The sequence below is a fragment of the Carassius gibelio genome, chromosome A13 (genome assembly GCF_023724105.1).
Source record: "Carassius gibelio isolate Cgi1373 ecotype wild population from Czech Republic chromosome A13, carGib1.2-hapl.c, whole genome shotgun sequence".
Lineage (NCBI taxonomy): Eukaryota > Metazoa > Chordata > Actinopteri > Cypriniformes > Cyprinidae > Carassius > Carassius gibelio.
This window is the reverse complement of record NC_068383.1, coordinates 18,214,622-18,241,444: the sequence shown is the minus strand read 5'-3', so window position 1 is coordinate 18,241,444 and position 26,823 is coordinate 18,214,622. Positions and strand designations below refer to the sequence as shown.

The 26,823-nt window shown below is 37.6% G+C and overlaps 1 protein-coding gene across 3 annotated transcripts in view; it reads left to right on the top strand.

Annotated features, from left to right (window-relative positions):
• The window catches only part of LOC128026375 (rab11 family-interacting protein 5), a 49,381-nt gene that overhangs the window by 20,269 nt on the left and 2,289 nt on the right, over positions 1-26,823 (top strand). The window contains exons 1-5 of one of the 3 annotated variants that reach the window (XM_052613447.1): positions 6,183-7,155; positions 18,119-18,630; positions 19,491-20,199; positions 22,745-25,414; positions 26,489-26,609. In XM_052613447.1, coding sequence (XP_052469407.1) covers positions 6,776-7,155; positions 18,119-18,630; positions 19,491-20,199; positions 22,745-25,414; positions 26,489-26,609 — 4,392 coding nt within the window. In that variant the 5' untranslated portion in view covers positions 6,183-6,775. Of the gene's footprint in view, positions 1-6,182; positions 7,156-18,118; positions 18,631-19,490; positions 20,200-22,744; positions 25,415-26,488; positions 26,610-26,823 lie in introns of those variants that run through there. The other 2 variants (XM_052613448.1, XM_052613449.1) reach the window with 2 other exon arrangements.

Here is a 26,823-nt window from a genome sequence, read left to right as displayed (position 1 = left end):
CTTTGTCTCCAACCATCTTCTGATTGCTTCTATTCTAGCCAAAGCTGCTCGCCCGAGGCCAGGCAAGTTACATTTCAATCAGTAGATTCATTGGAAAGTCATTACCCGAGTCCTGATGCTGAAAGGCACGGCGTCATTAGCCGAACTCAGCGCTCATTAATTGGCTTTCACTTTGCATCCGAACGGTGCTCCGGCCTTAGGCCAAACACCCGTTTTATCTCTTTCTTTTACGGAAAAATAATAGACAATTTATCATTAATCTAAAGCTAGAAATATTAACAAGTTAAATGTCATTTCCTGCGCTCCGTTGTGTAAATCCTCTCCTGTTGCTTTCTGCCCTTAAGCAGAAAGCGTTTCCTGAGACTCTTTGAATATTCAGTAATTTTTGCTTTACACGTCCCCCATAAAAAACGAAGCTTTTCTGTAAACCATTGCCACCATATGTGGTAACAAAGCTTAAATATTAATTCTGATATTTACCCCTTCCCCTTCTTTAGCACCCTCACACCTGACATTTAGAAATATGCTAAAGTTTTTTTTTATTCCTTTCACCAAGTGTGTTCCAAATATCTAGATTATGAGTCACAGTTGTCCTGCTCTGTTCAGTTCACACTTCAAGGGATCGGAGCCAATAGGACATCTATGCTCACTTCTGAAAGGAACTGCTGAGGAATTAACTTTTGTTCATTAAAATGACTTTACAAGTCTAAGATGGAAAGGTAAATAAAGCACACAGAAAAAAAACCTTAATTACCAATTAAAATAACATTTCCAAGATAATATTTTGATTAGAGAACCAATGGAAAAAAACACAGAATAATTCACTTTCAATTCCACTACAATTTACCTCTATGGTCTCTTTATTGTGCTAAAATGAATTTTTTTTTTCATCTTTATAAATATTTTATCTAATAAATTTTCCACAATATATATTATAGTACTACCACCTAACAGCCAATTTTTGTCTAATGAATGTCAATTTTTGATTATAATTACAAAAAGACTGTCTTAATAAGAGTAACATTTTCTCTGTGGTCATCAGATTATGCTCAGTTAAACATCGAAGGCCATGGGTGGATAGGTTAATGACGATTGGCATTCAAACCACTAGTAGATGCATAACGACTGACTTGTTTGAGCACAAATCTATCAGCAGTCAAGGGCAAAGACCAAAACAATGGCAAACACACAATTCATTCAGATTAAGACAGCGCAGTTTAAAACAGTGGTGCCAGACAAGCGTGTTCATAAATGAACTAAAATCCTTTTGATTAATGCACAGAGATATTCGCCTTTGGCTTTGACACATTGTGGGGGCTCACGGAGATGATGGCCTCCCACTAAACAAATAAACACATGACACACCTAAACCTGCAGATGCTGATCGATTAGCTCCCGAGTTTAATCCAGGGTCACACAGAAGTGAAGCATGTGTGTGGGTCAATGTGATCATGGGAAGAATTGATTAAAAGGGAAAGCTAGGAAATGTGAATACACACACACACGCACACACACACATATGGGAAGTAAATTTACTTAAAATGGCATCAAATGCAAAACTGGTATATATTAATTAAATGCTAAATCTAACATTTTAGGTTACTCAAAGACGGTTTTACTATATTGCTGATTATTTGCTAGAAAATATCGTTCTATAACAGGTAACCAATTTTTTTTCCTTGGTTCAAGGCAAAGAATTTTTAACTGTTTCATAATCAATATTTTCTGCTGATGTTCATCTACCTTGTTATTCTCCGTCATCTTACACATAAATGCACACAGTTGGCCAGGAGGATCAAAAGTTATGATGTTTGTAGGGATATGCCACACATGATCATGACCACAGACCCTGTGACCTTTGACCTGTCACCTCTAACCTGCTCACATGTGTCTGCTGATTGTGGTGTCCAATCACGATAGACCTCAAGATCAAACCCAAGTGTCTATTTGCCTTGTCTAAGCTGTTAGATAAACACTGAAGATCACTGACAGATTGGACCATTATGATTCAAACACCGACCCTCATTCAATCTCCACAGCACAGCGAGCTCAAAACCCTAAAGCAAATGCAGTCTCTAATCTTTCGTTCTGTTTTTCAAACGATCAATTTGTGATTGAAATTAAGTGAGCTATTCTAAAGAGACATCTGTCATATTATAGAATGATACACAGATACTTGGAAAAGTGCGTAAATATGCCTCATATGTGTTTTTTATTTTCATAAGTGAAGGCCATTATTTGCATTAAATCAGTTTTCTTTCTTTGTGTTTACAATATACTATTGTTAGATTTGAGACTTTCAACACATTAGTGGGTCACATTATTTTATTAAATGAACCATATGTGAGTAACAAGGAAAAACTACTGAAAATTATTTTAGTCATAGTTATAGAAAATTATAGTTTAAAGCCAAATTGCCTACTAAATTTTGTGTTGAGCCTAGTCTATGGGTCCACTGGCTACTCTGAAGCATACAAACATTATATGTTTTAATTAATTCCACAATCTTAAACACATTGGAAATCCGTCAAATTATTATCATTATTTTATTAATAGATATATTTTTAAGTTTAAGATATGTACGTGATCACATGAGATCGTCTGTGTGTTCCCTCTTTATGGGATGATTGACATGAGAGGTTGTGAAGTGCCGCTTGTTCCCACAAAATGCTTCCGCGCGCAGTTTAGCGGATAATTAAATTCTAAATCGAGTTAAACCGCTCAAAGAAACTCTGGATGCCTCTAGTTTGTAAGTCGACACCTCGAGTAAAGCCCTAGAACACAGAAAAGCGCCGCGTGCGGCCAGCTGCGTCAAACAAGTGTACGCTTATTGAGCCCGCGAGCAGCGAGCGCGACGCCAGTCTAGTTCAGGACAAGGCCGCGAGACGCGTCTGCAGTCTGAAGAGTTGTTTTGACAGGATAAAATCCGTCTAACCGAGCGGAAACACTGCACATTATCAGTCGACTTGCTTAGGGATTTAAAATATCAGTTTGTGCCCAAGAGACTACGATTCTATGAATAAAAGTAGGACCAGGAAGAAAATGCGACATATAGGCCCTATAGTTTACCTTTCCTTTAACTGGTAATGTATCACGATTTTCACAACATATTAAGCAGCACAACGGTTATCAAAATTTATAGCAAGAAATGTGTGCGTGCAAGTGTTTATTTGCACGTTTTGAATGACAGGAAGTGTGTCAGTCACAGCTGTTCAAGGCAGCCAGCTTAAAAGTTGATTTGGTCAGGTTGTGTATGAGTATGTTTAGATGAATGAGGAATTTCATTATGTAGAAGTCTCTCTGTGGTTCTGATCCCTGATTAAGGATCTAATTACCCAATTTAGACTTTAAGTGGTCTGTTTGCTCTTTGGTGCTGGAATTGAACCCTTTTCAGATTAGTATGTGTGTGAGAAAGTGTCCATGGGTAAGTGTGTGTGGGTGGGTGTGTTTCTCTTGACCCAGATATTGCTCTTATGTCAGCAGCACTTCTGTGTCTCCACTGTCATTTAGCAAGAGCACAAATGTTTAGTGAGTGTGTTGGATCGAAGTGAGGACAATATGTAAGACAGTTGGCTCCAGAAGCTCATAAGATGTGATTGACATCTTGCCTCTAAGAATAGGATAGTTAGAAGTTAATTAGGTCTAAAGTGAGACTTAGTCATTAAGGAGGCAGCTTACTCTCTGTTTTAATGATCATTTAATGTCAAGAAAACCAGAAATTGTCAGATTATGAACTTATAATGTTAACATTTGGTCTTATTGATGAAACGTTTTATGTATTTTTGTTATTTGTTATTTATGTATTTATATTATTGATATTTTAATAAGAACAGGTCTGTATATTGTTTATTTTTTAATAAATAGGCTACATTGGTTATGCAGAATGATGAGCATTATTGTACCCAGTTTAACAAAAGTAATTTGAAACATTAAATAGCAACTTTAATATGCTTTCTAGAAAATCACTTTTATAAATACAATTTGATGCAGACACCAGAATCTTTTTTTATATAGTACACATTTTTTACATTTTATCATTTCTCAAACGCGCACTCGGCATTGCTAGTGCAATACTCATTCACTTCAATACTCAATCATTTGAGATACAGACAAGAAAGGACAGAAAAAAAAGGTATGAGATAGAGATGTCAAAGCTGTGGTTGATATGACAGACGTCTCTCCACACATCAGAGGCAGGTGCACTGTTTAGTGCATTGCTTCAGAAGCTTTACAGACTCATTGTGTCAGTGGCCCTGACTACGTCAGGTTTTCAGTTCATGGCTGGCCATTGATTTAACTCTATAAAATGTTCTGCTTTAGTGTCAGTTAAGTACACACAGAGCTTAATGTCAAGGGATATCTTCACAAACTCTGCCTACCATTGCTCAGACAATGTAACCTTAGAACATATAGCATGCTACTTTTGTTTGTGTGAATGTCATCTATCATATACTGTAAACATGCTTCTGTTTGGTGCTTTTTTTTGTGTAAACAGTGCACTATTTACACTGTAAATAACATCTACTTATTATAAACAGATGCTTTATTGTATTTAATTTTATTGTTTATTAATTTCAAGTAAAGTGTGGAAATTGTCTTGCATTCTTATAAAAGTCTGTAAAAAATATTGGTCAGTGTACTGTGTTGATATTAAGGAATTTTCTGTTTTGATTTTTCACAGGTGTTATACCCATATATTGAATTATGCATTGCATCATATTGTGTTTCAGGGTTAAAACACAGAACACAATCTAGAATTGTGCAAATTTCCTGGCAGATATTTACCAGTATTTTTTCTGTTTTTCTACTTTTTTTCATTTAATGTGTGTTGTCCGCATTGCGAAGTGTAAAATATGGCAGCATATGACAATATGGAAGTATTATCAATAACATGTATTGCATTTATCTATTTGGGGTCTAATTTATATTGGGCTGGTCATAAATCTATATTTTACCATTTATCTCATTTTACACATTAAATGTAAAAAGTTTTCACCGATTATTGAGTCTTGTCAAAAGCTTTACAAAATACATTTATTTTTAAATGGGCATTTTCTCTGGTATCCTTGATGCTGCTAATCAGGACCCCAACAAGAAAGAAGAAATTTTCAAGATTGTAGTCTAAGAAAGAGTGATATTTATGTAGAATTCATGATGTTAGAAACAATGTTTTAAAACTGCTTAATGAAATATCCTAAAGAGTGACGGTCTTGTGCTGTGATATACTAAACCCCATCTTTCTTAAAAATTTATTTTAATAAAATACAATCTCTAAGTATTGCTCTTATACCCATATGTTAAGTGTAACCTAAAATCTTAATTGTGCCAAACCTAAAAAAAAAAAAAAGAAGAAAAGTTTCAACTACCTATAGCTGCATTAATGGTCTCATTTTGGCCCCTATTTACCATGCCATGGGTAGGAGATTCTTTTATCTTTTCAACTAGATATATCCAAGGGATAGAAAAAAGTATGCAATTTGACAATATGAGAGAGTCAATATGATCGTCCAGTGATCAGAAATTCTGATAACCGTGTGGGCGAAAAGGGCCTGGGATAAAAAGACCTTGATTTGTTGTGATAGGCCTACATGTGCAAATTAATGTCGATTTGTAAGGAGAAATGTGCAAAGTGAATTATTTATAAAGTATGTACATCATTGGTGAATTTAAAGCAAAATAATACATAAATTGGGATTAAATACCTACATATTATGAAATGAAATGATTAACCGGTAGCACTTTATTTTACAGTCCTGTTCCTCATGTACATACTATGTACTTATTATAGTACTTACAATAACTATGTAATAACTAGGTACTAACCCTAAACCTACCCCTAAACCTAACCCTACCCCATGTAGTTACCCTGTATTACCAGAACTTTCTTAGATAAATACACTGTAAGTACACTATAAGTACATGTTAGTACACGTACTGTAAAATAAAGTGCAACCGATTAACCAGGAAGATAAAACACTCTGTGCCCAAGTTGAGTCTTTAACATATATTTTAATACAAATCATGGCTCTTCGCCAGTATTCAATGTTTTATCCTCTTATTTTAACACAAATTAACATCTAACATTACACAGGGAACACTTTTCCCTTAAAGACGGATAAAGACCTTTTGCACCCTACTTAAAAATTCATGAATTTTTAATGTTTTTCGATGTGAGCTAAAATGGATAAGTGGCTGAGTTTCTGAGGACAACCAGCTCTGAACTCGCAGTTTCGCCGTTTAAAGTCCGCGCATCACCCTATCTGCAATATTATGTCATCATAAGGCAGTATTCAGATTCCTTCGCAGGGTAGCTCGACTGAGGTATCATTTTAGCATTTATAATAAGCGGTCCGACAACGAACGACGTTTATTTAATATAAGGTTTTTCTAAATGCACAGTATAACATGTATTTAACAGCATCACGAATGCAGTAGGCTATGCTGTAGTCCGGGTACCGCTTCTAGTCACTTCCTTGTCCTGCGGAGAGCAGAAAGCAGTGACGTCGGCGGACCGGTCTGCAAGGTGGCTCTAAAAGACCGCAGAGAGGAACCCGAGGAGAACCCGGAGAAACGACCCACGCCGGCGTGCGCACACAGACCAGACACTTCATCTGTTCGGCTCGACGTGTCACGCGCGCTGAATCCTAAAAAATGTTTTGCTGTGGACCACGACGATAGGCTGGCGGTTACCAAGCGACGCTAGACCGGGAGAACAGCCGTTCCCAGCTGCCCCACGGTCTATGTGTCCGTGTCCGTGTGCGGTGCACCGGTGACCATGTCCTTGGTGAAGAAGAGTGAAGAGGATCAGCGATGGCTGCCAACGCACGTGCAGGTAACTGTGCTACGGGCCCGAGGGCTGCGCGCGAAGGGAAAACACGGTACCAGCGACGTTTACACCATCATCCAGCTGGGCAAAGAGAAATATTCCACGTGCTTAATGGAGAAGACCACGGACCCGGAATGGGGCGAGGAATGCGCGTTCGAGCTGCAGCCGGGGATCCTGGAGGAGGGAGGGCGAGACGCGTACCCACCCGGTAGTGGCGACCTGACTCTCACCGTGATGCACAGAGCTCTCATAGGACTGGATGTGTTTCTGGGCCAGGCTGTTATACCTCTGGACGAAGCCTTTCACCAGCGGAAAAGCATGAAAAATGAGTAAGTTTGCGTGTAGACAACTGTTTGGTATGTATTCGTTGTCATTATTACCAGTGTCAGTCTGAAACAACAGTTGTGGCTTTTTATTTGAATTTTAATTTAATTTTTACTTTGGTTATAGGAATGAGAATGAACATTGTGCAATTAGCCCAGTCGGATATGTCTCACTCAAGAGTGCTGCAATGTGTTCCTCTGCAGACACGCCCTCTTAAACGGGCCTGTATGTTGACAGAGGAAAGTAGGGACATTTTTCTGTGCCGCTTCCCATATCTGTTCCTCAAGCCTCTTAATGAGTCGCATCTTGTCATCAAACACGCCTGATTCAACTCTTCAGCTTATTAGTAGAGTCTCCATGACCTCAAATGGGTGTGTCCCATCTGGGAGACATCCAAAATGTGTAGTGTTGGGGGGCCTCCAGTATTAGTAATGAGTAACACTTGTGTAGATGGCCTGTGTTTTACATCTGTCTGATTCAGGTTGCTAAAATTGCATACAAAGTATTGGATGTGACATTGTTTATTTGTATGAGCCGTTTAGCTTTGCTCTGTCAACTTTCTGATTATGTAAGACTAAGGCACAAGCAAGGCATACGACTTGGGTCATGTGTTTTCTCTTTAAATGTATTTTTCTCTGTTCTTCACCAACACAGTCTTTTGGCAGTTCATAGTTCATGGCATTTTGGCCAATTTGTATGAATTTGTACCATCATTCACACGGTTTTAGTACAATCTGCTTACACTCCAGTGATGATCATGTTTAGATGGTGGATCTTCATGCTTGCTTTTTAAAAAAAAAAAATGTTTTAAAATACGAAATTGCTAGGTTTTCTCGTGAGATGAGGTTGACTTCATAGGTCTATCGATTAAGATCCATTACAAATATACAAACGAATGTTGTTCGAACCTCTTCTTTAGGTTATACTATAATCTTAGTAACTCAAAGATGGTTAAGATTGAAGTTTACTAATAAAATAAAAGTACCACACTGTTTAATTGCATTACCACTGCACCAAAAATAGTTTGCCAGTTAACATGACCTGCATGTAATGTGCAAACTCTGTTGCATTACAAACTGTTTGAAAAATCAATTTTTTATACTGACAAAGTTCATTTGCCAAATATTTAAATTAAATATTCAATGCAAAAATGTGCTTTAAAAATGGCCTTAATAAATAAACGGTTAACAGAACCTTTTTTTTTTTTTTTTGGTTTAGAATAAAAATTAATGTCATGTTATTTTTCAGCTGCTCATTATACGATTATTAAGATATTGTTCTCCAAAAGTAACCAATAGTTTTATAGAGTGATACCAGAAGCAGCTGTGGTGCTAGATAACAGAAACCAGAAGCTAAGAATAACTCAAACTAGACATTAGATCAGACCAGTGGAGCATGACTTACACATTTCTCATCCAGACTGAGACAAAAGAAAACACATTCTTATGTTTTTCTGTAACATGCAAAGGAAAGTGTTTCAAGGTGTCTTTAACCTGTGTGTAGAGTGTTTGTGCATATATTTATGGGTCTAATTCTGAGGAAATATATTTTCCTGAGTAGCTGTGGGTGAGTGAGGCTCTATATCTAGAATCTAACACTATAGCTGTGAGAGGTTTATTCTCAGTTCACGCCCCACTTCCTGTAACAGGCAAGCAAATAAGAAATAATTTATTTGTATTATATAGAGGACCTTCAGTGATGCTCTCTATAGCTCTTTGGGTATCACTTCTGTAGAGAAATAACTGGAATTGATGTGTTTAACTTATTTGAGGAAGTCCCTTTTTTATGAGACAAGTGATACTCTGACAGGGTCAAGACTATAGGTAATGTGAGACAATTACAATTATTTTGTAACCGTGCACTGTAGTGGAAGCCTACATAATCCACCAAATTAGTGCACTACACACAGGCATTAAATGGTAGCCTGAATTAGACTGTAACTCAAATCAGTCAAATTTTAGGAAAAATCGTGATAAGTCAAAATCGCTCACACTTCTAATATATTTCCTCTGAGTACGCCAGTAATCCATTGCACCATTTGTAATTCACCCCAAAATAAAAATGAGCTGAAAATTTAGAAGATATAGGCTTAATAGTTAAATATAATACTTAAATAGTAAAATAAAAAATATATAAAACTTAGTACTTAATACTTAAATAGTTTCTTCATTGGAACCGATTTGGAGAAATGTATCATTTGTTTCATAAAAATATGCAGCTTTTCACTTTACAAGATGTTAATTGATTGACTGGGGTTGTGTGGATTACTTGTGGATTATTGTGATGGTTTTCTCAGCTGTTTGGACGCTAATTCTGATGGGACCCATTCACTGCAGAGGATCCATTGGCGAGCAAGCGATGTAATGTTAAATTTCCCCAAATCTGTTCCAAATCAGCAATTCAATTTTTTTGGTGAAATAACACATTAAAGATGCACTAAGGTGCAAGTGATTTTTGCCAAACCATGTTGATATTTGAAAGCACAAAACAAACACGCCCATACCCCAACAGGACCTTGCCCCTATTGTGATAACTCCACCCACATGTACGAACACAACCCTGGCAGTGAAGATGGCAGCTTCTGCTATTAGGGGTGTAAGAAAATAACGAGACACGCAAGTATCGCGGTATTTTGTTTGGCTATTCTGTATCGATTCTCAAAAATGCAATCTCGATAAAAAAATTAATAAATAAAAAAATCATACAAGATTCATGGCGTTTCAGTTTGAGTTTATTTCCCGACCGCTAGATGGCAGTCTTCATCTCTGTGCAAATCCTGAGTGACATGTCATACTAGCATAAATACGCCACTGATGTTAGCGTTATTGTAGTTCGCTGATAATAATGGAGGGTGAAAGAATTGTCCCAGTTCATGTTTCGGTGTACAAAGCTGAAGTGTGCCGTCATGTGGGCTTTTGTGGTAACGTCCACTGCGGGACTGTGGTACTCGCAGGCGGCAAGGAAGTCGACCAGAAGTTGAAGTCGGCCGGGTGCCGCCATCTTGTAGCAGAACTTCACTTGCGTTAGCATCCCATTGACCTCCCATTCATTTTGGCGTCACTTTGACAGCGAATAACTTTCTAACTCAGATGAGGCGTTAAAAGGCTCCAGTTGTCCAATATTTATTTCTAAAGATACATGACAATGTATAAAGGGCTCCATTACCTTCTATGTTACATTATGGCCCCGTAGAAACAGTTTTTGTAAAAATAGGCTAACGATTGCGTCATAACCACGCGACTCTCTGTCGCATTACCGTACAGTCAGGAGGAGAAGCTCGCAGACAATTAACTTAATATGCCGTACTGGTGTTACATTTTAAAATACTATACAAAATAATTAATCTGAATACTTACTCCTGCTCCCTCACGCCAAAGAACTCCCCGCTCAAGCTCGCTGTCTCTGCAAGATTAACGATGGCAGTTTGCACGCACAGCTACTAGAACATTTACATCTGTCAGACAGGTTGCTGACGTCGTCAAGCTTCGTTTGAGTCTGCGCGTCAGAAACGGAAGTGCTAAAAATAGCTTAAAATGGGCTTCACTTGTCTCAATTGAGTTCCAATGGGGTTGCTGTGTCCATTTCTTTTACTGTCTATGGGTACTCGCTCCGCTCAGTTCCGCCGCTTGCTGCGACCCTTGTGAAGAGGCTCGCTCTTCTGTTCCCTCCTGGTGGAATGACCTGTCTAACTCATTCCCAGCAGCTGAGTCCTTGGCCATCTTCAAGAATCGGCTTAAAACGCATCTCTTCCATCTTTATTCGACCCTCTAACTTTAGCACTCACTATTCTAATTCTAATCTTAAAAAAGACCTACCACTAGCTTGCTCTGTCCTTTTTCTATTCTATCTGTTGTCTTTTCATTTATTATACAATTAACACAATAAAAAAAACTAGCTTGCTCTATTCTTTTCTATATCTGTTTTCTTTATATTTATTATATTATTTAAAAGCCCTTGCTACGTGTACTTGTGTTAAGCTAACAGAGATTTGTTATAACTTGTATATCATTGCTCTTTTGTTGATTTTGATTGCTTCCATTGTTCTCATTTGTAAGTCGCTTTGGATAAAAGCGTCTGCTAAATGACTAAATGTAAAAACCTGTCAAATCCATGTGAAAATGTTAAATATCTGTATTAATTTTGTGACACAATTGTAAACTGTGAACCTTTAAAGCAGGGTCTAATATAATATAATATATAATATATATATATATTCTGCTAGCACTTTAATTTATCCTCCTTTTTTCATACTGCACAAAAATTGGTTCAATAATGTTTAATGTTTTGCAAATGCAAATCTCACTGTGTTCTGGTTAAACACTTTTTATTTATTGCATATGGTTTGCATATGGTGGTGCATTCTTAATGACAGCTTTCCTTAGAATATATACTATTACTAAAATAAGAAATATCCCAATATCGCCTTGCTTACAGTATCGCAATGTATTGCAACATATCATCCCACAGCCCTATCTGCTATGACCCTATCTGCCGGCTGCAGCATATTCAGCCAAAAGTCAACACAGAATAGTTGTGTAGTAAAAGCAAAATAAATGTAGCTCACCTAAGAAGAAACAAAGCAACTAGAGCTGGGCGATATATCTAAAGATATGATCATCCGCATCTAGTCAGTAAATCTGGTTCCGTGATTACCACTAAATCGCCATCACCTGCTTTCAAATGGAGCTGCATTTAATAGACAGAGCTGTAGATCACTGACAAGCTACGCAATATTGTGTTCATTATTGAATTCGACATGTATTCGATAATGAACGCGTTATTGCGTAGCTTGTCAGTGATCTACGGCTCTGTTAAATGCCGCTCCATTTGAAAGCAGGTGATGGCGATTTAGCGGTAATCACGGAACCAGATTTATTGACTAGATGTGCATGATCATATCTTTAGATATCGCCCAGCCCTAAAAGCAACCTCTGCATCTGATTTCAGACCTTCTGGCTCCTTCAGTTTTGTCCATTGCTGGAAAGCTGCTCCAAAATGTATGTGGGTCCTACCTCTTGCCTGAACACAACCCTTCTTTTTAATTCTTTGTTCCTCCAAAATGTTCCTTTTTTTTGTCTGACTTCTCTCGCTATCTATAGTCGATCTGCTAATATCCGTCCAGTGCACTCACTGAGCCCTCTCTTCTCCCTACCATCACTAGACATGCCCCTTACTGCTGATTTGACCACACTGTGGTCAAACGCGTTTTTCAAATATTGCTTAATGCACCTTCAAGGCAGAACAAATAGCTTGTAATATTTAAGCTCTCTGTAAAGTAATGCATAATCTCATATGACGTTTACCCTTAATGATCCAATAGCTGCCTTCAAATTAGGGCTGCACGATTATGGCAAAAGTCATAATCACGATTATTTTAGTCAATATTGTAATCACGATTATTTCACATGATTATGAGGGGGCCATATGACCAAAAGTTTATATGAGTGGTTTTATTTAAAGATAGTGATACATGTCAAATATGTATTTCCTGTAAATAAGGTTGCTATGACATCTACATTGTAGAGACCAGTGAAATTAAAAACAAACAGAAAGTCCTCAAGATTATTGAAAATAATTAAACTGTCAGTAATAAAAAAGCAAATGACAATAGAATAAAAAGATAAAAATGAAACAAACTGTGCTTTAATGTTTTTTTTTTTTTTTTTAAATGTAAATCTCAAGTAGTATGATTATTAATTTTACCTAAACCTAAACCTTAGGTTTTTGTTAAATGTGAGCCAATATCTTCACAATTAAAAGAAACAAATACTTAAAGTTCTTCTATATATATATATATATATATATATATATATATATATATATATATATATATATATATATATTAAAAACCAAATACTTATACACTCTCTCTGTCTATATTATGAAAACTGGTAAAACAAATGAAAAATATTATAAAAGTTAAATTCCCATTAGTAATTCCACATTGCCATAGACTGTTTCTCTTTTCACACAGTAGCGATTAGTTAGTGCATTTATACAGCGACCAAAATCGCAAACAAAGTTGAGATCTTATGACAACACAGAGTGGCTGAATGATGCTTTCATTTAAATCGCTAAGCTCCAGCTTGTTTTTTTTTTCAGATCATCTGCAGCGGCGCTTCCACAATGAGGAGCTAGCGTTTGTGTGCGCATGGTTGCCAGATTGCTTAAAATAAGTAAAAAATGTATCTATCTAACAGCGAAGCTCAGATTTGTGGGTTTTGAACTCTTGATATCTGGCAACCGCTCTCATGAGAGTTCGCGTAGTAAAGTTTTTGGACGTTTGCCTTGTTATTTTGGGAAAGTATGCTTGAATTTGTTAGATTTCACAATATTTTCAAATTTTACATCGTTGTCAAAATTATTCAGATATTATCGCTAATATTCGATATATTGCCCAGCCATATAACATAATAGGTATTTTTTAATGTAATAACAGTAACTGTTTTGAAATAAGTACAAATAAGTAAATAGTGACATAGATGCATAAAAAAAAAAATATTATTAAATTAATTATTAAAATTATTATTGATGTTATTGACAGACACAACACGGATGCAAGTTGTTTAAGTTGGGTTCGTGTTCTAGAGCTGAAAAAAAAAAGAGTAAAATGTTAACAAGTGTAAATATCCACATGGTCATATATGTCTAAAGGACCAAAGTTAGTCAGTTTAAATGAGCTTATTGGTGCAGCTATTTTATCCCAACCAATACTCCTGGTCAGACACTTCTGTAAATATGTACTGTATATTTAGAGTTACAGTATGCTAAAAGTTTCTTTGCAGCTGTCGAGGCAGCTAACCAAAATTTCCATTCTTTTTCTTTTAAAGAAAATTGAGAGTTATCATTCAACAGTAAGAGAACAGGATCTTTAGGAAAACAAGTCCCAGTGACCTTGTACAGAACATCAAGCCCAAAATCTTGCACATCTGGACAATCCCAAAGCATATGCATTAACGTGCCCATCCAGGCAAACTGGCCCACAAAAATAACAATAAGGGTGTGGTGATCAACCCATAACATGTCTTATGTATGTGGTTAAATATGCCCTGTGAATAATTTTGAAATGGATGAATTGATGATTAGGATTTATGGATGCATGAAATGAACTGTTGATACCACACTGTTTCCCATTCAATGTTTCTATTAAAGGGAGACCGTTCAGATGACCGTACCTTTGTTTGGTGAAACATTTAGTTCAATGATGGAAACCTCCTCATGACCTTTCCATCAAACACTGGTTAAATTCCTTGAATCCTTACTGGAGATATCATATCTGGAATTGTCAACAGCACGGACGTGTAATAATAAACCGGTCAACTGTGTGTGTTCAGTCAGGGAGATCTTGGTCTCTTAAAATATTTTCATTATTTTTGTTGCCGTTTTATTTACTTACCTGTTTTGTACTATTTTTGGATGTGCTGTGGGCTGGATGAGGGTTGGAGGGGTAGTAGTTGTTAGTTTCACTTTCTTGTAAAATTGTTTATTGTAATATTTATTCTACTTTGAAAAAATTAATAAATAATAATAAATAATTAAAAAGTTACAGTTGCTGGTCCCTGATGAGATTTCACAGGCTTTGACTCAAAGATGCTGTGCACGTGTAAATGTGTGGTAATCTTTTTTTTAAGATAAATATTTATTATTTCATGCTTTTTATTAAGTATAATCTCCATTTGACACAAACTCAAAGTTGTACATTAAAAAACTCTTTAGCCTGGCTCAAAAGAGTTTTGTTAATCTCAGTTATAGCAGACCTCTACTCTAAATTTACTAAATACACTGAAGATTGACTCTGAAGGTTTAATATTTGCTGAAGATGTTGCTTGTGTTACTCACTTCTTGGTACCTGGTGATTTCCAGATCGTGTTGGTATATCCCCTAGTTTGTGTAGGTGTGGTGAATTGGGTAGAATGATGAATCATGTAGTTAGTGTGTGGGTTGGTATATTACCATAGTAAGACTAGATTACTCTTGACTCAGCACTGCATGATTAAAGCATTTAGTCAGATGTAAAACCGTCAGATTTTTCTATACCTGGCACAAAATCTGTTTCCATCCGTTTACTGCATTTTTTGAAAGGACCACACTGTAAAAGTGCCAGTTCTGCTGGATGCCGAGGGAGTCAGGAGTCTGCTGCTTACCTCACACAGAGGTGAAATGATTGCAGTGCTGAATCAGGGGGTTATTTAGATTCATACTGGAACTAGTGGGTGTTTTGGGCTAATTGGTTTGGTCTGGTTATCATAAAAGATGCTACAAAGAAAACAAACCGTAACATGAAAAGGAAACATCGACTTGCTGACTAATTGCTTTAGGATCTTTAGATGTTCAAAGACACAGAAACTCACAGTTTGTGCTTCAGCCATCACGTTAAGATCTTCACACACAACTCTTTGAGTAAAGTTAAACAAAATATTCAGTTACTCATTTTTATTTACTAGGTTAATGTTGCTTCTTTTTTTCTCTCAGTGGAGCAGGCATTGTTCGATCACACCATTGTGCATAACTAAAAGTTTGAGTTCATTGAACATTAGGCAATTGTTTCCTTTGTTTTTAGTTTTATTGTATTTTTTTTTTGTTTTTTTTTTGAGTATAATATTTGATACATCTGGCTTTTAAGACTTCTATAGTGATATAGTGGGAATATGGAGCTTAATGAGGAAAAAACACCTCTTAGAGACAGAAACTTTGGTTATTTATAACCAAAAAATAAAGATGAAATCATGAAACATTTGATGTAAATAAGTGAGGTCTTTATAACAGACTAAAATGCATGTAAATAATTTCACTCTATATCTCCCAGTTGGAAATACAGGTTTTTTTTTTTTTCAAATGAATAATCGCATCCAAAATAAAAATGTGTGTTTACTTAACGTTTGTGTACTGTGTATATTTATGTATAAATGCATGTGCATATATCAAATATATACATGTACGTTTGTATATTTACATATACATAATAAATATACACCGTACATCACAATGATTGATTAATCGTGATTACAAAAAATATTAAGGTGCTTAGTTTTATCAAGTTTTATTGTGGGAGGCAAAACATATAATGCAATGCAGTGATGATTGAGAGATGAACAAATAAACATCCCTTAAAAGACTGAGATATATGTCGTATATTTGAGACTCACATTTTAACATGATTTAAAAAAAAAAAATAATAATATGGAAATGAATTAGTCAAGTTCCTTCAGTCCAGTAAATGTTACATTATTTAAACCATTAAAGATATCACAGCAAAAATAAATAATTATTATATTGAATTATATTAAAAGGCCTTTTACTTGCTAAAATGCATAAACTATCAGTCAGATGACAGAAGGCATGCAGTAGATTATGTACAACAGTTTATTCATCGAAGTTTTGATCATGCTGCTCATTTAGATTCTTACACCTTTAGATTGTCCTGCTGGCATATTTTAAGTGTGGGCATAATAGTGTTCATCTGTTGCGAATAAATTAGTGGATGGTCAATGGAACTATGCAGGAGAGAGAAAATGTATGGCATTGAAAAAATAAGGAGTGAAGGTACTTATACTCGCACCTCTATGATCACCAAGGGCGTTCATTTTTAGATGAAGTGGCTTTGCTCTGTGTTTAACTTGAACAGAAATAACTATATTTATGTTAGACGTTCATGTATTACCAATGCCATTACTAATTGCAACAAAAAAAAAATATAAAATATATATGCAAAACACATCCCATTGTCACTTGAATGTGATGCTACCAGCAACACAGAGCACTGGAATAATGCCAAATGTATTAGTAAATGTAAATAATTAATGGACATTCATGTGTGGGTGGATCCGCCTGTTCATCTGTTAATTGGTTAATTGTTTTCTTTTAATGTGTTGACAAAGGGCTGTTTAAAGAGCCAAGTTTCTAATGATATGAAAATTTTATTACTGGTGTGTGTGTGTGTGTGTGTGCGTGTGTGTCAGGTGAAGTGCCTAGAAAAGCAATAATGCTGATGGAAGAAAGCTGACCTTCTTGTCCCAGCTCTGCTTTTGTCAGCATGTGTGAGTTTGTGTGTGAATTTGTTTGTGTTTACATAAAATAATAATAATAATAAAAACCCCTGAGTATCAGGAAATCCTCTATTTCACTTAGCCGTAAGCCCATTTGCATTGTGATCTAAGTTTGTGTATTTTCACTTGTTAGAAAATGAGAACTGTATGAGTGGATGTGAATGCAGAGGAGAGGGCACTTGGCAAACCCTAGCAGTGTCAGATCAATAAATCTATTCTTCAGTCTTCAGTAGACTGACTTAGGGTTGGGCGATGTCTACCAAACTGGCATCAGACGGCGTCTACAGGCTACAGTGAAACATCACGATTGACGATGGCATCGGGGGAGGGGTGAGGTGGGAGGATATCAGTTCGTTACATGGCCATTCGCCAAAACATTGAAAAATTTTAATGTTTTCTCTTTGTTCTTGGTTTCTAACTAAATGCGACTCATAGTCCAGTGCGACTTTATGTTTTTTTTTCCTCGTCATGACGTATTTTTAGACTGATGCGACTTATGCTTAGGTGCGACTAGTCCGAAAAATACGATATATATAAAGCCAATATTATTAATAAATAAAACACTTCTAATATCTGCATTTGTGCATTGCTACAAAAATGAATTCTAAAATGGAGCCAATGTTAATATAAATTTGTTGTAGATACTGTGAGGCTCTCCTTTGAACCAAACCATATGATGTTTTTTTGAAGATTGTTGTCAGGATTCATACTTTTATCAAGATATGTGTCTTCCTCAGTTTAGCTTTGGTTTCAAGTTGAACTATATAAAAAAATAGGGCTGTCAAATCGATTAATCGTGATTAATCGTATCTAAAATAATAGTTTGTATTTACATAATATTATGAGTTATATGATATAGTTTCTGATATACTTTAATTTGGGAATCCATCTAACGGTTTTCTTTGCTCGTTATTGTTCATAGGTGGCACCGGCTGCATTCTAAAACTGGTAAAAAGGAGAAAGAACGAGGGGAGCTTCAGCTGACCGTACAGTTCACTCGGCACAACCTGACGGCCAGCATGTACGACCTTTCCATGAAGGACAAACCTCGTTCTGCTTTTGACAAGCTCAGAGAACGCATGAGAGCTAAGAAGAGCCGTGATGAAGAAGAGTCCTCTTCTGCTATCGTCCCTGGAGGATACGGAGCACTGGCACGCATGCGGGGGCGGCTGCCGAGCGATGGGGGCGGTGAGGAAGAGTACGAGGATGATGAAGGCGGGGAGGTCCGCAGGAGTAAGATGAGAAGTTTTTTTCTGCGTGGGAAGTTGAGGAAGTCTTCAGACACGCGTTCAAGCACGTCACTGGGCTCCGAGAGCAGCGAGTCTTCATCGCGGGGCGGCAGCCTCAGCCCGACGGCAGGTATCAGCGTGGTGGTCTCAGATCTGTCCAACTCTCCGAGTAACAGCAGCAATCTGACTGCAGACAACAGTCCTGGTATGCACTACAGCATTTGTTTTTTTTTTGTGTTCTTGTTTCAGTAAAAGTTAAACATAAAAATCAATTTCCACTGCTTTTCTTTCAGACAAACGAACCAAAAAGCTCAAATCTGGTTGTCACTGAGGTTTTTACAAGTGAATGGGGTCAATCTATAAATTTTCAAATACTTTGTTTTAGAAGTTGAGCCATTAAAAACTTGTTAAATTATTAGCATGCTATTTTCTTTATCATGTATGTCATGACAACGTAATGTTGTCAATCCTAAAACACTATAAACAGTTTTACAGCTCAAACGAAACACATATTAAAGTGCCCATAATATGTTTATTCCGTTTGTTTTGGGGGTTTGTTAGAAGACATTTACATGATTTAAAGTTAAAGAAACAAATTAAAAACCAACTGATTTTCTTCAAAAAATAAAATCAAGGTTACCGTGAAGATTCAATATTATTTCTCAAGTGCCGCTAACTGAGCTTAAATTGCATTGAACCTAGAGAATTCACCTTTCAGATTTGATTATTATTTTTTGTTTACTACTGTTTTTGCTTAATTTTTAATCAAAATGTTATAACTCAACCTTTCGGTGAAACTGCATACTTCTCTCTGCCTGGTGACACATTCTGCACTCTCCAGACATTTAGTCTGCTTAAACTCCACCCATTCTTACAAGTTCAAATTCAGATCTGCCTCCATCCAATCAACAACTGATATACAAAATTAAATCCCCACACTACATTTTTTTCTTTTACGATCATTTGTTTCACTCAGATAAATGTCAAAATATGGAAGAAAATATCTGTTGTTTCTATTTATTACATCACAAATTTAAGAAACCAATAAGGCTCTTTCTCTTTCAGAGCACACAGTGGCTCCCTCACCACAGGTTTCTCCTGTCAGACATGTGATGTACGACATCAGCTTACCAGTGCCTCATTCTCTGGCATCAGAGTACGACACCACTATTCTGCTTCCTTCGGTGTGTGTGAATGGGAATCCGGTGGAAACATCTCCTCTCACTCACCACCCACCATCACTCGTATTACAGCAACCTCAGCCAGAGACAGCCAAACCAATAACTCAAAAGTCAGGTCAACCACAGGCAGCCACGCTTCCAGCTAAGCCTCAGAAAACCGATGCAACTCAACCGAAATCCCAAGAGACACAGCCAACCAAGTCCAAGCCAAGGCCCGAGCCCCTGCTTCCAGCCCTCGGGGTGCTTCAGAAGGGCTCCTCTCTCTCCCTCTCCCTGCAGAACCTCTCTCGCCGTGGGGAAGACAAGCAGAGCGGCGGCCCTGTGGATGGCCGTCGCTGGTCCTTTGATAAACCTGGAGAGGAAGAAAAAGCCGCCATTGTAGCAGCATTAGAGCAAGCTGGAAGAGTTACAGATGAGGTGGAGATGGAAACAGTGATACCTGCTGGAGAGACACAGAGCAAGAAAAGGAAAGGCCTGTTCTCACATGGGAAAGGACCAATTGCAAGCAAAGGGGAAGGAGAACAAGCTCAACCACATGTAGAAGTCAAACATAAAGGATGGTTCAGCTCCAAGGACTCACACAGTAAACCCAGGTAAAATGATATTTGCCATATTTATGATAGAAATACTAAATAGAAGCATCAGTGTGTGTGTGTTTGTATTTGTGGTTCAGTAAGGGTGAACATTGTGACATGCAGCCAGAGATCTGGTTTCAGCATCTGCATTGCAGAGGGAGGCATTGCCTGGAAATCTGAACTCTTGAGTTGTTTCTCTTTCTCTCTCTTCCTCCCTCTTTCACACTTGTTTCCCCCTCAATACCAAGATTTGATTTCTCCGTTTTAATCAGCAAATGCTATTTTTGCATTGCAGACAGATGGATCTGAATATGTGTGGGAGTGTTTGTGTTCGCTGTGAATGGGAGGAGTCAATCAGTTTAATTCTGTTATTGACCTAAACCAGTATAACTACATGATTGTTTCTGTTGTAGGTGTGTATGCTGTACGTTGTTTGGTAAATATTTTCTCTTTTCATGGGTGATGGTAGATCACACTCTGATCTATTTCTTTTATATTTTTCCTTCAGAGCTTTGGGTTTTTGTAAAGCAGGGAAACAGCACTTTATGCTGCATCAACAGATACGATCAATCTTAAACAGATACAAGACCCCCTAGGATTTAGCAAATTCATGAAATCACTGCCTTAATTGGGAGAGCTTGCAATTATGTCACATCTTCAGTTTTTCAGCAAAAACGCAAACTAGAGGGGAAAAAGAAAGCAATATTAGCTAATTAAGATCTGTGAATTCCAGGCACATCAAATTAATCTCATGTTGAGGTTTCCTGCTGATGTCTTGGAGCAAATTCCACAGTGAGCATCATTATGTTGTACTCACTCTGTAGGGCACTTGAAGTGAGATTACTCAGAAGAGAGCAGCATTACAGCTCATATCTGCACATTTGGTTCATGTGCGAAGATATCACTGACACTTTATTTTAAAACCTATTAATTAAAAAACAGGCAAACACAACTTTTGTTTCCAGTATTGTTCTTTTGTGTCATGGGTTTTGAAATTCCAAGTAAGACCTCAGAATTTAAAATGGTAAGAAATGACCCTACTAGGGTCGTGTTGTCATAAACTGTAAAATTCTTAATTGAAATTACCGTCTTCTGCATATGTCTTCTAAGGGCGTTTTGAAAGGGATCTTGCTTACACTGGTTTGGAATGACCCTACAAAAAGCACCATGTTTGAGTCGGTCAAAGATGCAAAAATGCCTTTTGGAATTTGCTTCTTGATAACTTTAAGATCAAAATTAAATACCTAGACTATGGTTTATGGTGGGAATACACAGCAAAAAGCACAAATTCTGCAAATAGCAGTGCTATTTCTTGATGCAATCATTTGAAAAAAGTCCCTTGAAATCCTGATGGCAGGAAGATAAATGTGTTATTATTTACCCATGAAATGTCCCATAACAGGCAAAATCTTTATGATTAATGACCTTTTAAAAGGATACAGATTAAACTTTGAGCTAACATAAAAACATTGAAAAAAAAAAAAAAAACCTAATAAAAAAAACTTTTATTTTGACAGTCACCATTTAAAATGAAGTTTAGTTCACAACTATTGTTAATCTTTTCCTAACTAACTGGCTTCTTGCATGTTTTTATTACCTCTGCGACATACAGTTCAAATGATTTCATAGAATTGTCAGAGAAGTTCCGCTACTGGAACATGTCAAATACCCCAACCAATCACATGCTCTCTTATGTTTGCTGCCTTGAAGCGAAAAGTGATTTAGTTTGTGTATGATCTTAACTATATGGGCATAGATGTCAAAGTCTGTAAAAGTCTTGTTTGCTCGGCCTTTCTTTTTTCTGCCTCTCACCTCTCCCTCTGATATAGTTGGGTGATTGTTATGGTGTTTCTATACGTTTCAAGGTAGAGCAAGTCTAGCCAGAGACTGTTCTGTTGTCTTGCATCATACTGACTTTCACATTACAAGGCATGACTACTGCATCTTTTTTCTTTGATACAGTACACAAAATGTATCAAACTGTAGTATAGTTAGGCATTATCATGTGACCTATTGTGATGTGCATATGCAGATGTTTGCCATTGTACTGTGGGAATCTACCTGACCTTGTGTGCTCTGATTTTATTCTGCTAATTTCATCATATAATATCATGCACACACACACACACTTTATTTATTATGTTGTTTTTGTTTAAAATAGCATTGTGCACAGTTAGTACACATGCACTGGGACATCAGTCACTCTTGTCTGAAAGATTTTTCATTTTGGATGGTGAAGGTCCTTGGCCATTAGTGTGTCTCGCCATTGTTAAGGGTTTAATGGAGGTCACAGTCACTAATGGTGTACACTTTTTATACCTTCCTTTCACAGCCCCCGCTAGTGTCTCCTCAGTCAGACTCAAGTGCCTGTACAATCTGTCCCATTGTACCCTTGACCTTTAATGACCCTTCACAGAGTATGGCTGACGAAGAACACTAATCCCTTCACTTCTCCCCCACCCCTTTTTGACAATCCATACCTCCCACACACACAGCAGAATGCTTTCTTTCAGGAGCTTCATTCTGCTGCTCCTTTAACTCCTGATGTGCCTTCTCTCTTTAGCTCAACCCACTCACAGTGTGGCAGTACTGCCACCCTAGATTTGCTAAGGACTGGAAACGAAAAAGGACCTTCCCAAAAGGATATCCCATTTGATCCTTTAAATACTCATTTCAAGAGGCTGACAGAAAACGATGACTTTGAACATTTAGCTAAGGACAGATTGAAGTCAGAGGAGGTGAATGAAACAACAAATTTGGTTAAACCCCCTGCTCTCCTTCTAAAAACAAATAATCAAGAGCTCTCAGGTGCTTTGGGTGGCTTAATGGTGTCGGATACAAATTACCCAATTGATTTTGGACAAACTGCTTCAGCAAGTACTGTAGAGACATCTAAGGAAACTGCTGCTAACACACCTCAAGTTTCAGGAAGAGATTTTAATTATATTTGCTCTAGTTCTAACCAGCCTGGCCTCACTGCTTATGGGGCGCTTGGCATCCTAGAATTTGATCTTGATTCATCCGAAAACTCCTTACCTGAAAATTCCAGTTTAGAGTTTTCTGAACTGAATACACTTGCATGCCCTTATCCTGCACTGTCACCCCGCTTCAATAACGAAGACAGTGCTGATGACACAACTCTTGAAGGCCACTCAAAGAACAAACAAAATGCCAAATCCGATGTCACACAGCCAACAGTATCAGAAGCAGACACTGTTGACCTTCCTCCTAGTATCTCCTTTGAAATTTCAAAGAGGGTGTCTGTGAGTCCTGAAACATCAGAGTGGCCAGAAATGGTAGAGTTAGCTAAAGATTTTGAGTATGTGACCGTCCATGGGGATCCTATGCAACTCTGTAGAGACACCGTGGAAACATCAACTTTGCCATTTGATTCCTTGGGTGGAGATCAAGACCACCAGTCTATTGAGCACCATCTTTCTCCACAGGCCTACATCATTCAAAGTACTATAATACATTCCAATGAAGAATTTTGGAGATCAGATGCCTCACTCATTCAAAATGTGGTGGTAAGTGGAAAGTCCCTAGTTGAAGCCACTGAGTCTTCAGTATTCCATGTTCATTCAGAGCAGAGTTCCCTAGTATCAATTGCTCTGCCAGTGAAGAACGGAGGGAAAAGGGATGCAGTTATGGAGGCCATGCTTCAAAACGAATCAGGAAATTATCTCTTAGAGGTTGTCAGTAGTAAAGATGTCTGTCCTGAAATTGGAGACTTTGTTCCTGAGAACCTAATTGACGGTCCTCCTTTTTCAGTATTCTTAAAATCCATGTCTAAAGACATGCGGGAAGACAAACAGAAAGTCAGTGAATTGTCAACCAGTCTATTTACAAAAGATTACATGGTAAGTCAACTTAGCACCATAAGTGGAGAGGAAGAAATAGCACATTGTAATAGACCGGCAGTTCTTGTAGATCTCCATCCCACCACTGGAATTATAACAGGGACAGGGGTGGATACATCAGATCCAAACTCACCTGATAGAGTGCTTCTTTACAGCCTGTACAAGAGTGCAGACTCAGAACAGTATCTTACTTGTGTATCTCAACAGGATTTCCAAGTGTCCCCTAGTTTAGAGCTCACACAGGAAGTGAAACCAAGACATTATCTGTCTGAGGAAGACACTTCAGAATTTGAATCCTTGCCAAACCATATTCCTAATGTTGTGTCACAAGATGACACATCTGTAAAAGGTTTACCAGAAATGGGTTGTAGGCAAGATCAGGTCATAGCACAGAAGATTATTTCTTCTCCAGAAGCCTTGGCAAAACAACAATCTCCTCTGGATGTTCTACCAAATAATTGCCTATTGGACCTCCTTCCAGAAACTCACACCTTTACACCAAAGCCAGCCTCTTTACACAATACTTCATCTGAGAACATGATTAAGTCAGATTTTGATGAAGCAATACTACAGTGCAACCCTTCAGGGGAAATTGTTGAGAAATGTGACTTTCCCACAGATATGTCGCCAATTGTTACCTCAGAAATTATAGCAGAACTTGAGGCTCCGCTGTTAGATACAAACACATGTCTGGTACATGAGTGTAAAACCTGCCCACATGATGGATCCATTGATTTAGAATGTTTTGGGAATGTATCAGAGGACAACTTGCATTTAGTCCAGTTGACCAATTCTAATTGCTCATCAGGACAAACCTCCAGTATCACTCAGGACTTTGTCATAACTTATTCTGACCTGAAAAAAATCTTTCTACCCCAGCCAACTGAAACGCACCTTCTTCGTACTAGCAAAGGTTCTGTTGCAAACCCCGAATCTGCAGAAACCCACAATGAACTGGAACCAAATCCTAAACCAGCAGAGATTCTAGATTTTAATACTGATGTGTGGACAACTCCAGATGTTCAACATTCTGTGACACTGGTCTCATTTCCAGTGCACTGGCCCCCTTTACCCCAGCCATCAGTCCCTTTTCCCTTCGACCAGTCAACAATGGTTTCAAGGCATGATCATAATCTTAACTTTACAACATCTTTGTTCGACCTTTCACCTGTAGCTTCTTCAACACCAGATGTAGCAGTAGACACTAATGTGCTGCCCCAGCTATTCCCCTTCCCCACAATTCCCCCTACCTCAATGGAGTCATTGCCATGTCCAGAATCTGCTGCTCCTTTTCCTGCTGTGCAGCCTGTGAATTCTACAGCATACAATCTTTTTCTCCAGGATAGAACACAGACATCTGGTCATCAGAGCAGGTGAGGTCTCATTTAGCTTTGCTGTAGTTTTGAGACCGGGGTTGATTCTTCAAGGTCTTGATCTTGCAGTGATTGGCACACCTGAATGTCTTCTTTTTTTATCCTTGGGCTCACAAGTCACTTTCATTCTCTTTGTAATTGTCTTCAGTGATGTTCAAAGGTAAAATCTGTAATTATTGAAACTGAAAATGTTTACTCTATGAAAATAGTGCTGATCCAACATTGAAATTTTGGCCAATGCAGATAATCGATTATTTATATTTTGCTCAAATATATTGCACAGATACCATTAAAAAGTACCATTTATTGGCTGATAGAGATAAGACCATCAATATATAGTCCATCCATGCTAGAAATGATTTTGGTGTTATACTACGTGTGGGCTAAAGCATCATAAACTGAGGTTCTACATGAATCTACCATTGACATCTTGCCAGTTTCAGTAACTACAGAGTTCCTGTTTTTGCAAATATGTGGTGTGAGGTATGTTTCTTGTGAAAATAGTGTTTCGGGGTTGGGCAAGGTGTCTTTTGGGATGTCTTATTATATGCAGCCATCAATGCGCTTCTCTTCCTCTGGTTGGCAGGGGGACTCTTCCTCTTCATCCACATCTTCTCTCTTGTGTTAATTTGTTTGTGGTAGCAGCACGTCTTTTGATTTCTCTATGGACAGTCACACATAGGCTCACACTCTCTGGTGGATCATACAGTAGAGATGGGGGAGCCCCGCTTCAATTAGCAGGTGTTAACCTAGTGAGCTGTGAGTGTGCGTTGTTCAGTCCACAGGAAGCTTGCCTAAGTACATTTTTAGTTTCTATGATTTTGGGGTCTTGGTTGTTTCTTTCATATTCTTTTTTTGAACTCAGTTACCCTTAATGCACTTGGTCTAAGGGGTTATGGGATGGTGACTGATCGTGTTCTTGGGTTCTCTTTTTTCTCAGAACTAAGGACTTTTCATGAAAACATCTTAATTGGTGTGATGCTGTGAATAAATTCCGTAGTTTATTATATTAAGCTTTCATCTTAGTTTTTAACAGTCTTCCCCATCTAATCTTGATATATCGTTATCTTTTAGTCCACACCCAGTGAAGCCATTGACACCTCCTGATGAGAAAAGATCAGAGGGTCGCTCCGTACTTGAGAAGCTTAAATCCACCATCCACTCAGGACGAACAGGCCAGGATGCTGACAAGAAGGTACTGCATGAGTATAAAGATATCATTTTCCCACATTTACACTATCGTTAAAAAGTTTGGAGCAGCTTTTTTTAAATATATATAATTTTGTAAGATTTCTCCCAAGCTGCATTTATTTGATAAAGAAAGTAAAAAAAAAAAAACAAGAAATGTGATGTCATTTTTTTATTCAGTTACTACTACCTGTACTACTCACAATAATTATTTCATTAAC